A 16,243-nucleotide genomic window follows, 5' to 3' on the forward strand; every position below is an offset into this window, starting at 1 on the left:
CCCCCCCCCCCCCCCCCCCCCCCCCAAAAAAAATCCATCCTTGTTCCAAAGCATTTCAATATCAACCTAAATATAAGGGAATCTAATAGAGGTGCATCACATCTTATGAATGAATCTCTGTATTCAGACAAAGGAAAAATTAGAGATGATTATTCCCTTTTTTAAAGTACTTTTAAGAGCATTTTTTAGAAAAAAATGCCCAAAAGAATTCTTTTACCTTAAAACATAATTTGAGCAAGGAGCCAGGGGAAGCCAAACCCAGCCACAAACAGGCATGCTACTGCCACTGCCCTGGGCCCTGCTTGGGTCCTGAGGCATAGAGCCAGGGGAAGACAAACCCAGCCTCAACAAAGCAAGCAGCCGCTGCCACCCTGGGGCCCTGCAGGGGTCTTAAGGCACAGAGCCAGGGGAAGCAGAACCCAGCCACAACCAGGTAAAGAGCACATCAAGAACACCATTTCCACATAGGTAGCCCACCATAGATACCGCAGTTGCCATGGCTGCCACAAAAGTGGCTAGTCTCTTTCGCAGCTGTCACAGCTACCATACTGATGGCACACCAGACTCTCAACTGCATTGACACAAGGAGAGGCACCAGGGGAGACCAAAGGGAAAAAAAAAAGAAGAGGTCCTCTCTCTCTACAGCACACTCCACAGTAACAGAAGAAGCATCTCCTTTATGATAATAAAGGAGCACTTGATCACACCCATCTCAGTACTGGACAGATCACCCAAGGCAACAAATCAACAGAAGAACAGTCAATCTATCAGATAGTGATGGAGTTTGGATGTGTTGTCCCCCCAAAACTCATGTGGAAATTTGATCCCCAATGTAGCAGCATTGGAAACTGATTGAGTCATGGGAGTGGATCCCTCATGAATGGGTTAATGCTCTCCCTGAGGGATGAGCATCTTGAGTGAGATCTCACACTATTAGTTCCCACGAGAGCTGGTTGTTTAAAAGACACTGATACCTCCTCTCTCTCTCTCTCTCTTGCTTCCTCTCGCCATGTGATCTGCTTGTACCCATAAGCTGCCTGCCACTGTCTGCCATGAGTAGAAGCAGCCTGAGGCCCAGGCCAGATGCAGCTGTCCCAGAATCATAAGCCAAATAAACCTCTGTTCTTATAAATTACCCAGTCTCAGGTATTTCTGTAACAGCAACATAAAACAGACTAATACAGATGGAGAGAACAAATCTATGTTTTTTAGAGGGGGGAGGGAAAGGGGAGAGGTTGGATAAGAGACATAAAGAATAACTATGATTTGTAATAATGAATCTGCTAATTTTTAAAAAGTTAAAAAAATAAATAAAACATAATTTGAGTTGTAAAATATAATTCAATAATTTAAATTACATGTCGAGGGGCCGGCCCGGTGGCGCACTGCTATAGTGCGCCGCTTGGGAAGCGCGGCGGCGCTCCCGCCGAGGGTTCGGATCCCACATACAGACCGGTTCCCGCTCACTGGCTGAGCGAGGCACGGGAGCGACACCAAGGGTTGCGATCCCGTTGCCGGTCCCGGTCCGGTACGGGGGTGACACTGAGGGTTGTGGTCCGTTGCCGGACACAGAAAAAGACAAAAAAAAAAAAAATTACATGTCGAAATTTTTTGGAAGCATATATCTAAAGATTAAAGCAAGCAATGCCTTATAATTAAATTTAGCTTAAAATACCACCTAGTCTTTTGATAATGTACTTTACAATTCAAGGGACTCCACCTCAAAGAAAGATGCCAATGCAAAGATAATTTTTATTAGTCTTATGCCTTGTTTAAAAATCCCACCGACCACACCCTCTTGGCTAATTAAAGACTCTTACTTCAGACACAATAATGTCCATCTGACGCCGCAATTTCCTTAAAGTGTTCATAAGTTGCTCAGGATCTTTATGTATTCCAACCCAGCAGCCATTAACAAAAATCTTGGTTGCACTAAAATGAAAAACCAAAAGCATTTTGTACTTAGCAATTCTATACTAAGGTATAACTAAAGACTGACAATAGCTTAAAAAGAAAACGCCATCTATACACACTCAGCAATAGCTGCAGGTGAAATTTCTTCTAAATTTTCCATGCTCCATTCTTCTAAAAATTCCAGAATTGGAGAAGGTTGAGATCCAACTGAAATATAAGCCATCAGGGCTAAGTTCTTCACAAGTCCTACAGCATGGCCCTAAGGAATAAACCAAGTTTTACACTGATTTTACATGCCAACAAAATTCTTTTCCATAAACATTTTTCCTTCAATTTGATTTCAAGATTTACTTTCTAAGAACTTGTAAATAATACCTTAGTTTTAAACCACACTGCATAATTAAATAAAATCCTACTTCTAAAAGTAATTATGCCCTACATAATTACTAGCAGACTTTTTCTCCTGAACATAAATTCTAATGCCTTACCTCTGGGGTCTCAGCAGGACATACCATTCCCCACAATGTATTATGCAACTGTCTTGGTTTTGCTAGCTTGCCATCTCTACCAATAGGAGAATTTAAACGACGTAGGTGAGAAAGAGTAGATGCAAAAGTCAGGCGGTTTAATACCTAGGGAAAAAAAAGCAAATCTTTAAAGTCTGGGCATTTCTGTGATTCATACTATCACAGAGGCAAAGACATATTTTCACATACAATCCACTGAGTATCAAACTGTCCTCATCCCTCCTTTCTCTATCCTTTCTCTAGATAATATGGTTCACCCCCATAACTTAACTGTTCCTTATAGCAGGTATGGAAAATATGTGAGGTACAGTTCTAACAAACCACATAAACATTTTGTTTATGGTCTGTCTCCAAACATTAGGACATTAAGTTCTACAAGGGCAGGGATTTTCTTTAATTGTTTTGTTCTCTGCTTTAATTGTTTTGTTCCCCGCACCCAGAACAATACTTGGCATACATTAGGTACTCAGAGAGTGTTAAATTAAATACTACCAACTCACACTCCTTTGACAACATAGCAGACATCACTAACCCATCCCAGTACTTTTTTCAGGACGAAGCTTCTGAATTCAATGCAGAGATGCAAATATCCATTATTAATACTTATAAGATATTAAGCAAGATAATACTTATAAAAAGATAACATTTAGAAAGAGATAAAGCAGGAAACTCAAGTTCAATATACCTGTTAATACATCACCATCTTCCCCCAGCCCTAAAACAACCCAAACCTCCTTCTTCTCTTGTTCATGGTCAATGGCATCACCCTTCCCTTGATCTCCCAATCTAGAAATCTCAAAATCATTTTGGTTTCTGAGTTCCTCCTTCAAAGCATCGATAAACATATCCTGTCAATTCTATTTTCAAATTTTCTAAAAAATTTAGCCCCTCCCTTTCCAATGTCACAGCAATACACCAGCCCCGTACCCCTCACCTATACCACTTCCATCACCTTATAAATCCCTGTCTTGTCCCCTCCAACCTACCTTCCTCGGTTACCAGAATTATTAAAATATACATACATCCACATCACTCACCCATTTAAAAAATATCAAACAAGTCACCATTGACTACAAAAGAGCAAGACATTAAAGCACTTCTCAATGAAGTCCCAAACGACTTTCCCCTACCAGTCTCACTACACTCCTGTACTTCATGGACATTGCCATATACTCTCTCTCCTTCTTATGGATTGAATTTTGTCCCCCCAATATTTAATGTGTTGGAGGCTTGGTCCCCACTGTGACAGTTAAGAGGGTGGGAAATCCTATTGTGGTACTTGAAAGGTGAGGCCCTGGAGAGGTGACTGGATTGTGAGAAATGTACCCTTGTGAATGTATTGATCCATTCTTGGAATAATGGGAATGGTTCTGGTGGCTTTAAAAAGAGAGTGAATGATGAGGTTAGTCTCTCTCTGCTCTTGCCATATTTGCCATGTGATACCCTGAGAGTTGCTATAGTCGTCAATAGGACAAGGCCCTCACCAGATGTGTTCTCTGGACTTCAGACTTCTCAGTCTCCAAAACTGTAAACAATAAATATTGTTTCTTTACAAATTACCCAGTTTCAAGTGTTTATGCTATTAGCAACAAAAATGGACTAATACACACCTCCGCACCTTTGACCACGCTATTGCCACAGAACAGAATGAACTTCTCCACTTTGCTTTGCCTAGTGAAATGTTACCACCTCTATAAAAGCCATCTGAACCACATCCAGGAAGAACTGCTCTCTTTTCTGTACTCTATGGAGTTTTCCAGCACTCAACTCATCAATCACAAAGTCTTACAAAACTTACTTCCTAAATATTTCTCAAATTTAACTCCACTCTCTATCTCTATAAGACTGCTCTAGACCAGACCCTAATTATTTCTCACCCAGGCTCCTTCACCAATCTTCCTGCCCTTCTCAAATCTTTTCTCCACACTGCCAATTACTGTGAATCTGTCTAAAAACAAAAACAACTGTGTCACTCCCCTCTGTAAGCTGTTCTCAGCTCCCCTCTCCAATCCCATCTTCCTAACAGCCCACTTTGATTTGAAAACCCTGAACTGCTCTACCTCCCCCAACATACACACACACTTTCCTGCCTCCATCCCTCTGTTCAGGATATTGGGACATTTTCTACAGTTTTCCTGTTAGCTGCTCCTCCCTAACTTAGGTGTTTCCCAATTACTCTTCAAGATTTAGCTCAGGTGCTACCTCTTAAAGACTTCTTTCCACCCTGTCAGGCTGTGCTAAATGCCTTTTGCTAGCATTCCCACTGAGCAACTGTGCATTTTTCTTATTATAATACTGACTGTAACATGTTGAAATTATCTGTTCACATTTACCTACAAGTATAGACTAAATTACTGATGATCAGAGATCATGTTTTATTCATTTTGCATTTCCAATGTGTGGCAGAGTACCTGGCACATCACAGGTCCCAGTAACAATTCATTGAGCTGAATTTGCAGAATGGTGTTTATCATAATACAGCTCAGGGCATACTGGGCTATATGGGATTGAATCTGTTTCCTCTGCTGGATGTTGATGAAATCTTTGAAGGCTTGAATAGTATCTCATATATGTTTGTGAACACAGCACCACAAAGTATACCCGATAAATCCTTACTGAATTAAAAGGAAGTGGAAATTTAACTTTGCTATCAGCAGTCTCCCAGAATTTCTTAAAGCATCTAGGTTTCTAGGAATCAAAGCCTGAAGTTGGTGTTTGAATGACAAATCAATCAAGTGATAACTGTATAGCGTTAGTTTTTTTTTTAATAAAAAAAAAAGAGATCCCCCAAAATTCCAAAGCTAGACAAATGCATTGTAGGTTTTCAACCTTACATGAAAAGCAAATACAAAAAAATAAAAAATAAAAACACCTAGTAAGACATTTTTAAAAAGCTTTTCCCCATTACTCCATCTAAGAGTAGCTACTGCAACAACCACCATATAGAAATCAGTGTTAGAGGTACTCTATTTTCCAACATAGGAAGGGAATGCCCATATAATCTCTGGCTTCTAATATGGAGCTTTTAAGACATAAAAATTTCACTAACATGGACTGTCTCACCTCCCAAGCAGCTCCTCTAATTTATTAACCATCTTGAATTTCTAAATGGAAAGCCAAAAACTTAAGTGTCCTTAGTAATGCAAATAGCTAACTTAAGAAAAATTTCATTTTCATAATTCAAAAGCTCACAGTGATTTCACATTTGACTAAGGAAAAAAAGGCAAAACAATTTACATTTAAAAAAAAAAAATTTACATTTAATGAATGGATCTACTAGTCCTGTAACATTCTTCCTATCAAATCTGTAGTCACAGTTTACACCTTACCTGAGATACTCCAGCTCTGGCTTGATGAGCTTTCTTTTGATCACCCCAGTTTCCAGTAGCTAAAGAGTATTTTAGGCCATCGGATATAATCCTTGTTTTAATTGCCAACTCCAAATTAAAATCCTTTCCTCGATCAATAAACTTCTGTGCATAGATCCGCACTTCTTTAAGCAAATTCTTAAACATACTGCCAAATAAAATGGTATTGTTTTAAACATGTAAAGGCTTACAACAGCAGGGACGATATTGCCCACAAATGGAGAAAAATGATCGGGGAAAGATGAAAGTTGTTATTACTCTTTGTTATGTATAAAGCACAGATATGTATATATATCTGTATATATAGTACATAGATATACGTGGCAGGGGGACAATTAGGAAAAAAATATCCAAAGAGGCTCCTCAGCAGGATAACAAAAAAAGGTTGAAAAACACTAATCTACAACACGCTAAATAACAAAACATGTGCAAAACACTGCTAATTTTATCCTTTTCATATTGTCTACATATTTTGTTTCTAAAATTGTTTTTAATTATAAAAGTATTATAAGTTCATTATAGAAAATATAAAAACATCAGAATAAAATTTTAAAAATCACACATAACCCCAACACTGTGAAACAATCACTGTTAATATTTTTAAATATTTCTCCCCAGCATATGTGTGTGTGTACACATATAAAATACAAAGCAGGACTAATAAATATTCCAATACTAGCACAAAGAAAATAAAGGTAATAATTCAGCTTTCTTAGGCCCGTGGCTCATTCGGAAGAGTGCAGTGCTAATAACACCAAGGCCATGGGTTAGGATCCCTATATAGGGATGGCCGGTTCGCTCACTGGCTGAGCGTGGTGCTGACAACACCAAGCCATGGGTTAAGATCCCCTTACCGGTCATCTTCATATAAAAAAAACTTAAAAAATAAAAAAATAATAATAATAATTCAGCTTTCTCAAACATCTTATAAAGCTACCAGAGGAATAAAGAAAATATAAGCAAGTGATAAATTATCCTCACAAACCTGACATTCCCAGACATGAACCAGAACTAAATCTGGGCAGATAGCAGAATGTAGCTAACTTCATAAGTACCCAAGAGGGGTACCAAGACAGTTTAGCCCCTCCACTAATTGGTGCAATGCCCAATCTAAAATGAAATCTCCCTACTTTAACATTTTAATTCTGTAATTCCTTACCCTCTAAATAAGAATGCAAGTAGTGGCCCAGCAAGATCCAATCTTTTGTTTCCATAGTGATCTCTGTCATCTAGTTCTCTTCTACCCAAAGCTGCTAGAAGTAACCTATGAACCATATACCTTAAAAAAAAAAAAAAAGGAAAAGAAAAAAGTGAAAAAGCAAATACTTGCCTTCTGGCTTTTTTCCCTTAATTTACATATTTAAAACATCACTTTTGACATCTTTAGCTTTAAGAAAAAAACTTTAGCTCAACTACACCTTGACAAAGAACTTGAAACAAAATTTAACATACCCTAAGAAATAGGCTTTTTTGGTCTCACAAAAATCACTGACACCAACGTGAGGGAGCATTTCTTTTTGTAAGACTTCTTTTGCATATTTAATTCTTTTCTCTTTAGTAACACCAGGCTTTGCCCCTCTTGAACCAATGAAATTTAGTGCAACATTCTGTTCTTGGATGACAAAAGCTTCATCAAGAGAAGGTTTAACCTATCAGATAATATAAATAAAAGTTACTTGCAAATTCATATTTTCACCTTAAATTGAGGCAACTATTACTTAAATTATAACATGCCAAATATCCCCATAAACCTAACCAAATATGTGAGTATTTTTAGAAAAAATCAAGGAATCACAAAATCTTAGAACTAGAAGACACCTCAGAGATCCAAAGATCTCTGACAAAACCCATACATTAGCACAGGCAATTATACTTTCTAGAAAAACATAAAAAATTCCATTATAAAAAGAATAGTGCTTGTTTTTTTTTTTACACTTTAATGACCAACGGCAAAATAAAGTTCCTTCCAGATATCTAGAACCAATTTAGAGAAATTTCATAGTTAAATTATAATTTACTGAGCTAGCAATGAATAAATGTGCCAAACTGTTTTCAGTCTTGGTATTAAGAAAATTTCAGGGCTGGAGGTCTTGGTTACAGCATGCTTGGTACACCTCGCCAGTGCCTCAGGTGCTGCCTGGGGTCCCAGGGTATGAAGCCGGGGATCGAACACTCCCTACATCCAGGCACACCACCAGCACCAAGAAGCATGCCAAAATCATCTCCTCCGTGTGGGTGGCCCATCACAGACACAATAATAACCATGGCTGCCACGAAGGTGGCTAGACGCCACAACCACCACACAGATGGTACATCAGCCACTGGAGTGCACTGACAAAAGAAGAGTCACCAGTAGAGATAAAGAAAGGAGGAGGATGTCTCTCTCCACAAAGCCCATTTCAGCAAGACAGAAGAGACATCTGCTCTATGATTGTATTGGGGGACCTGATCATGCCTCTCAGCATTGGACAGATCATTTGGGCAGCAAATCAACAGAGTAACCATTATTCTTTCAGCAGGAAAGAAGACATCTAGGAAAATTAGAGGGGGGAGGGGGGAGGAAAAGGGGATGGGGAGGAATTGGACAAGGGGCAGAAAGAATAATTATGATTTGTAACAATATATATGCTAGTAATATTGATTTGATCAACATATCTCAATGTTGAACCTCAAAAATATGTATAATCAATTTTGATTCAATAAAAATTTAAAAAATAAAAAATAAATTTAAAAAAAGAAAATGAAAAAAATAAATGTAAAAAATAAAACTATAAAAAAAAAAAAAAAAAAGAAACACCAAGGTCGGTTCAGATCCCCCTACTGGCCAGCCACCAAAAAAAGGGGGGGCAGAGGGGAGAAAATTTTAATCTATAAATAAAACCACTCAATGTTTTGTAAAAGAGACTATTTTAAAAGCACATTTTAAAGAGACCTGATTCCACATCTGCCACTCACTATCCGTGGCCCCTGAGCAGCCATGTAATCAGTTTCCTCATCTACAAAAGGGTTAGATAAAATAATTTCTAAGTTCCACTCTAGTTCTAACATTCTAAATTTCCATTTGTACACAGTAATGAGCATAAGAAATGAGCGGTTACATTTAGTAACTTTAGCCTCTGTAAGTACCCTTTAATCCTATCACATATAATGAAATACCCTTCTTGCCTTTGACTTCCTATGTCTTTTTATCACTGATCCACAATTTAAACATCCAAATCCCATTCATAATCAGAAAAAAGCCATGTAAACCAGTCAAAGTGAGATCACAGAACAGTAGACCAAAGTGATGTTTTTAGAGGAAATTGACATTGTTGTTACAAACTGTTTTGTTAAGGTTAAAATAGATTGGGAAAAAGAAATAATAATACACTTTTAGAAGAAAAAAATAAAGCACCTTTGTGCAGAGAATGCTTGAGTCACAAACTTGTAAAAATTTGCCTAAGCTTCAAAAAAGCTCAAAGAACAAAGACAATATACATAAGGCAAATCAAGTCTTTCACTTTACTAAGAATATTCCATGTTGGATTCTGTCTGAATTTGGTCTGAGTCATTTAGGATGCCTTCTGGATAAAAGATAAACATATATTATCTCGCTTTTACAAACTGAATCAAATTTTAAGTGTTTAAAAAATATAAATGCATATGACTACTGGCAAAAGCTGGAGCTAAAATCTAACCAGAACTCACTGTTCTCATGTAAGCACACGAATAAATACTCTCATAAATTAAAAACGTACTCCACTTTCTAACTTTGTGACATTTAGCCTATATTTTACCTTATTTCTCTGTAGTCTTAAAGACTCTGGACAATTCAGTACAACTTTAAGAGTACCATTTACTATTCAGACAAGGATCATCAATGGAAAAAATTGATGAGGAACTGGATATTTATCTAGATTTGAAGAACCTTCCCACAAAAGTTGTAATTTTATAGCGGAGGTACCTAACAGACACTATTGTGAAGCAATCAAAGTTAACATTACCAATAATGGGACAAAATGACACCATGAAACTCTAGATGTGATGCCCTGGGAAGCACACAATTAGACTCTTTATTTCCTGCCAAAAAATGCATAAATGGATCTAATCATAAGAAAATATCTGAAAAGGCCAAACTGAGGAAAAGTCTACAAAATAAACGGCCTATCCTCTCTAAAAATTACAATATTACGAAAGACAAAGAAAGGCTGAGGAAAGGTTAAGAGACTAAAAAGATACAAAAACAAGATGTAATTCATGATCCTGAATTGGATTCTGAAATAGCAAAAAAAAATAATATAGGGCCGAGCCCGTGGCGCACTCGGGAGAGTGCAGCGCTGGGGGCGCAGCAGAGCTCCCGCCGCGGGTTCGGATCCTATATAGGGATGACTGGTGAGCGCGGTGCAGCCGGTCTCAAAAAGGACAAAAAAACAAAAAACAAAAACAAACAAACAAAAAATAATAATATAAAGGACATTATCAAGGCAATTGGCAAAAATCTGAATAAGACCTGTACATTAACAGTAACATACCTAAGTTAAGTTTTCTGATTTCAATAATTATGCTATGTTTACGTAAGTAAATGTCCTGGTTCTTAGGAAAGTGTTCACTGAAGTACTTAGGAGTAAAGGGGCATGATGCCTGTAACTTATTCTCAAATGGCCCAGAAAAAAAAAATGAGTATGTACAAAGAATGATAAAGCAAATATGGCAAGTGACTACTGGCGAATCTAGGTGAAGAGTACACAGTAGTTTTCTGTGTTGTTCTTGCAACTTTTCTGTAAGTTTGAAATTAATCCAAAATAAAAGTTAAAAATAAAAGCTATCAACTACTCACTTTCCCTTTATAGTAAACTGCACCAGGCTGGTGTGCTTTTACAATTCTCCTCACTATTGTTTCTTCTTGCTGTTGTCATTGAACTCCAGCTGCCTCTAGTTTTCTATTTATTTTACACAGAATTGTCAGGAGAGAGGCCCAGGCAGGGCTGAAGGCATTCACTGCACAGTAAATGGCATGAGATTTATGACAGCTAAATTGCTCTTCAGAGCAGCTTTCTACTATTTTTGAAGATAAGCAAAAATCAGTAACTCTAAATCTCTTACAAAACACTGTGAATACATTTTGCTTTCACATTACCATTTCCATCATCTCTGGATCTTCAAAATCATAAATAATATGTTCTAAAATATCTCTGTCAGACACAAAACCTAATGCTCTGAACACAATAATAATGGGAACTTCTTGCTTGATATATGGTAGAGTTGCCACAATGCGCTGACCAATAGCACTCTTTTTTGCACCCTAGAAAAATAAGATATCATTAGAACATGAATATACAAGAGCTCACAGCAATAAAAAAAAAAAAAAGAGGGCTAGCCAGTTAGCTCAGTTGGTTAGTGGATGGTGATGATAAAAACATCAAGAGAACCATTTTAATATATATGCTCATTATATGTATTTCAAAAGAAGCATACCTCCCACACTCTGAGGAATCTCCTATGGCCACTTTTCAAACTATTGGAACAGGTCTACTAATTTTACGGACAAACTGGTCATTTCGACCTGAGAGAACTTCCATTGTATTCTATCTACCTGTCAAAATTATCTCAGAATTACCCAATATTGAATTTGGAAATGACTTTCAGCTGCAAAAGAACAAAAATACTGATCCCTCACCCTCCTCATCCCCACCCCCACCCCAAAACAAAAACAAAACTCTGGAAGAAAGAAATAGATGAGGGGTAAAAAAAAAGAGAGAGAATATGGATAGACAAATATGGAAAAAAGGTAAGCACAGAATGAAAAATAAATATCAAATCAGAGTTGGTCTGTGAGGTAGGTATCTCCTTATTTGAATAATGTTTCAAAATTAACCAACAGCCCCTTCACACAAGCTTCTTTTTTCCCATTTCTTCCTCTTTAATTCTATGCACATGCAAAAACAAAATAAAACTTACTAGCCTACACTGGCATACTTGGTTTCTCAGTTTTAATCATATTTCTGTGCTTCAATATCAAATTCACTCTTCTCTTGGCCTCATAACCCTACATAATCACTATTCCTCTAATAAAAACTTGTATCATCTTCCTCTTTCCACTTCAGACCTTCTTCCTCAGAAAGTTTACCCCATCTCATATGAGTTTGTTCAGTAACAACTTTTCATAAATCACACTCAAATCTTCATCATGATCTTTTTCCTGCACGCTTATTCCTCATATCTCCGGCTACCATTTTGTTGTTTTTACTTGGACATCAATTATTTAACTCAGTCTACTATTTGTTTCATCATAACACTGATTTCAGAAGAAAAACATTAAAAAATAATGCCTACATCATGCACCCGCCTCCACACTCAAATCTTCCTGTCTAAAACTGAACTATCTTCTCTCCAAAATCAATTCTTAGAAGTTCTCTATTTTATCACCGTTCCCCTAGAACCTTAGGATAGAAACCATGGAATCTTAATTGACTCGTCCTCATACTATACCAAATCAATTACAAAATCCAGGTAACTTTCCTTTCTCTGCCTCTAATTAACTTGTTTTGTCCAGAGTTGCCATGAAAATCTCCTTAATATACTGTGTTCATATCTTTGCCCTCCATAATCCAGGCCAACACTTCTCAAGAAAGAATGGACATCACAATCACCCTCAGACCTTTTCAAATACTTGTACCTAAACCCCATTCCACCACCATTACTACCACCACCACAACCATTTGTCAGCAGATTTGAAAAAGGAACCAATCTTTTATACTTTGAAGAGTCTTAAGGTTACTGAGGTGAAACTTTCATTAAGAAACACTAATACATACCCATCCTGATCATCTACTTGTCACTCATTTTTCCACATATTCCAACTAGCTCAATCAGCTACCGTCTGGTGATTCTCCAAACACATACTATTCATCCCCACTCTCCTCCAAGAATGTCCTCCCAAGTTCTCTCTTACATAAATTCATACCATCTTTTAAAGTTTAAGTCAAGTCCCACATTCTCTGTTAACTTTTTATGACCACACCGTTCTAGTACTCTCATCTCCTCCAAGTTTCTATGGAACTGTTATATACAATAGGTGTCATTTGGCCTCTGACTTTACCATCGTTTAATGGCTAAACCTTGCATTCTCAATAAGACCATTACTTTCTCAATAAGAACTGTTTGTTTTAATGATCTCTCACAATACCCAGCAATGTTGTACACATAGGAAGAATTCAACATTTATCTTTCAAATAAAATATTATGAAAAACAAAAGGAAATAACAATTACCAAGAAACATTCAGTCCCATTTACAAGCAAAAACCATTGTACAGTTGAAGTTGACCCTTGAACAACATGGTAGTTAGGGGAACCAATCCTCCCCACGCAGTTGAATATCCATGTATAACTTTGATTACAGAAAAAATTAACTATTAATAGCCTACTGTTGACCAAAAGCCTTACCAACAACATAAAACAGTCTATCAACACATATTTTGTACATTATATGTATTATTTACTATATTCTTAAAATACAGTAAGCTAGAGAAAAAAATGTTAAGAAAATTATAAGGAAGAGAAAATACATTTATAGTACTGTACAGAATTTACTGAAAAAATCCCTGTGTAAGTGCACCTACACAGTTCAAACCCATGTTCTTCAAAGGTCAAGTGCAGTTCTCTAAAATACCTATTTAAATCTATATTTAACTTTAGGGAAAGTTAAAATTCTCTAATCTTCAAGTTCTTCATCTTTATAAGTTTTATAAAAGTGATGTTAGACTCTACAGAATTCTTTGTAAGAGCACTAGATTGGAAATCTAAATGTCCATCAAAAAAATTAATAAAAAAATACATGAAATGAAACAGAGATAATTGCAACTACTTTACAAGACAGTTGTAAAGATTAAATCAAGCAATCTGAGTAACATAATTAGCACGTAGCATATATTCAAGAAACGCTAGCTACTAGAGACCATTATTATAAGCAACATGTAATTTTAACTTTCCCTAAAGTATGCAGCTTCTAAGATGATATCCAATGATCCCTGCCTCCTACTATTATTGTCCTTGTGTAATTTCCTCTTGAGGGTGGGCTGGATGTACTGACTTGCGTCTAACAAAAAGAATATGACGGGCCGGCCCGGTGGCGCACTGGATAAGTGCGCCGCTTGGGAAGCGCGGTGGCGCTCCCGCCCGAGGGTTCGGATCCCACATACAGACCGGTTCCCGCTCACTGGCTGAGCGAGGCGTGGGAGCAACACCGAGGGTTGCAATCCCGTTGCCGGTCCCCAGTCCAGTACGGGGGCAACACTGAGGGTTGCGATCCGCTGCCGGACACGGAAAAAGACAAAAAAAAGACAAAAAAAAAAAAAAAGAATATGACAAAAATAATAGGATGTCACTTTCATGATTTAGTTATAAAAGAATGATTTCCATCTTGCTTGTACTCTCTTTCTATGGCTTTTTGCTTACTCTCTCTAAAGAAGCAAGCTGCCATGCTGTCAGCTGCTATATGGAGAGGCCCACAGAGCAAGGAACTGAGAGATGCCTCCAGCCAGCAAAGACCTGAGACTCTCAGTTCATCAGCCAATGCGGAACTAAATCCTGCCAACAACCATGTGAATGAGCCTTGCAATAACTGCAGCCTTAAGAGATGTTTGGCCAGAGGACTCAGCTAAACTGCACCCAGATTCCTGACTCATAGAAACTGTGAGACGATAAATGCCACTGTTGGAGTAATTTGTTACACAGCAATAGGTAAATAATACAATGCCTAATATATAACACTAATAATATACTCCAGAAAAGTTTTTTTTGACTCAGAATGCAGTCTGGTAAACTATAAAACAAACAAAGCAAAAAAGAATAAGCCCAAACAACAAACTATGTCAGTCCATACCTGTCCTCCTCTTGCCAGCATGCTAACCCATATAGTACTGGTGGGTCGGGAAGAATTCTCCAGACATGATCTACATTCTCCTGTGTAAGCATATTTAGAATCCTTTTTGGCAAACACGTAGACTGTGTTTGTTGCCATTTTCTCTTGTGCGATCAGAACCTATATGGACAATAAGAAAGTTATACCCATAAAACCCAAAAGTTCATTGAAGTAAAGTCATTGGATCTTAATTTAATCTGACCATATGTTAACTGAAACATTAGTTCTTGATCTTTACAAACTCCATTTTGCATAAATCCTTCATAGAAACATATAAGCTCCAACAACTGACCAAATTTCCAGTGCATACTATATACAGCTAAATAAAGCTTTGGTTTATATAAGTTTAGCTATCACACCCTAAATAATTCAACTGCCACTGCCAGGTTATCCTTTATGATGTTATCCTGTATTTTTAATTTCAATTTTAATAATTTAAATTTTAATTAACATTTTTTAATTTTTAGAAATAATGTTACTATACCTTTTCTGACCCATTAATAATAAAATAGCCACCAGGATCCAAGGGGCATTCATTCAATTCACAAAGATCACGATCTGTCAAGCCATTTAATAGGCAATAAGTTGAACGCAACATAATTGGAATTTTTCCTATAAAAGTTTTCTGATGCTGAGTCTGAAGTTGTTCTTCACCTTCTTTAATGACTGTTTTTGTTATATCAACATAAAGTGGAGCAGAATACCTTTGAAAATAAAAGTAGATCACAGTTAAGCAACAGTAGGGTATTGCTAAAATATAAATCCTCAACTGGTTGAAATTACATTTTCTGGATTTTATTTCCAACATCAGCTGCTTTCAAGAAAAAACTTCTTACGTGAGATTTCTTAATCTGGCTTCATTTGGCATCATTGGAGAAGGAGCACCATCTCTCTCCCAATGGGTAGGCTTGGAGAGGTAAATTTGTTCAAACTTCAGCAAATATCTTGGCTGAAATTAAACAAAAAACATGAAGGGTAAATAATTTTTCCCACAAAGTTTTAATGATGCCACTTTAATTGACATTAACATTCAAGTAGAAAAAGTCCTACGAACTGGCAAAATTAATCCATTTTATTGATATAGGGACTCTCCAAAGTCAACATGCACACTGCATACTTGTTAAGTTTTATACCTAATCACTTTAAGGCAGAGGATAAAAAGAGTCTGGATATACCACAAGTAAATAAAGACTACACACTTGTTTATATCAAACAGTTAAAATGAATTTGTATTAATGATCTATATAGCTTCACATGCCCTCTCCTTGGTTAGGGTCAAAAGTACAAAGTGACCAGAGAACAAAGAAAAAATAAGAAATTCGGACAATTAGAACTGTGTTCTAGGGGCCGGCCGGGTGGCGCACTGCTACAGTGCGCCGCTTGGGAAGCGCGGCGGCGCTCCCGCCGAGGGTTCGGATCCCACATACAGACTGGCCGCTCACTGGCTGAGCGAGGTGCGGGAGCAACACCGAGGGTTGCAATCCCGTGGCCGGTCCTGGTCCGGTACGGGTGCGACACTGAGGGTTGCAATCCC

At 37.4% G+C, this 16,243-nt stretch overlaps 1 protein-coding gene across 1 annotated transcript in view; it reads right to left on the bottom strand.

Moving 5' to 3' along the window:
* POLR2B (polymerase (RNA) II (DNA directed) polypeptide B, 140kDa) overlaps positions 1 to 16,243 on the bottom strand; it is a 49,102-nt gene that overhangs the window by 19,214 nt on the left and 13,645 nt on the right. Inside the window, exons 4-13 of the mRNA XM_008577868.1 lie at positions 15,546 to 15,658; positions 15,194 to 15,413; positions 14,671 to 14,829; positions 10,926 to 11,090; positions 7,262 to 7,458; positions 6,969 to 7,088; positions 5,771 to 5,957; positions 2,403 to 2,546; positions 2,034 to 2,173; positions 1,821 to 1,932 (exon numbers count right to left, since the gene is read on the bottom strand). Of these exons, the coding sequence (XP_008576090.1) occupies positions 1,821 to 1,932; positions 2,034 to 2,173; positions 2,403 to 2,546; positions 5,771 to 5,957; positions 6,969 to 7,088; positions 7,262 to 7,458; positions 10,926 to 11,090; positions 14,671 to 14,829; positions 15,194 to 15,413; positions 15,546 to 15,658 (1,557 nt within the window). The remainder of the gene's footprint in view (positions 1 to 1,820; positions 1,933 to 2,033; positions 2,174 to 2,402; positions 2,547 to 5,770; positions 5,958 to 6,968; positions 7,089 to 7,261; positions 7,459 to 10,925; positions 11,091 to 14,670; positions 14,830 to 15,193; positions 15,414 to 15,545; positions 15,659 to 16,243) is intronic.

Source organism: Galeopterus variegatus, unplaced genomic scaffold (genome assembly GCF_000696425.1).
Source record: "Galeopterus variegatus unplaced genomic scaffold, G_variegatus-3.0.2 Scaffold1594, whole genome shotgun sequence".
NCBI lineage: Eukaryota > Metazoa > Chordata > Mammalia > Dermoptera > Cynocephalidae > Galeopterus > Galeopterus variegatus.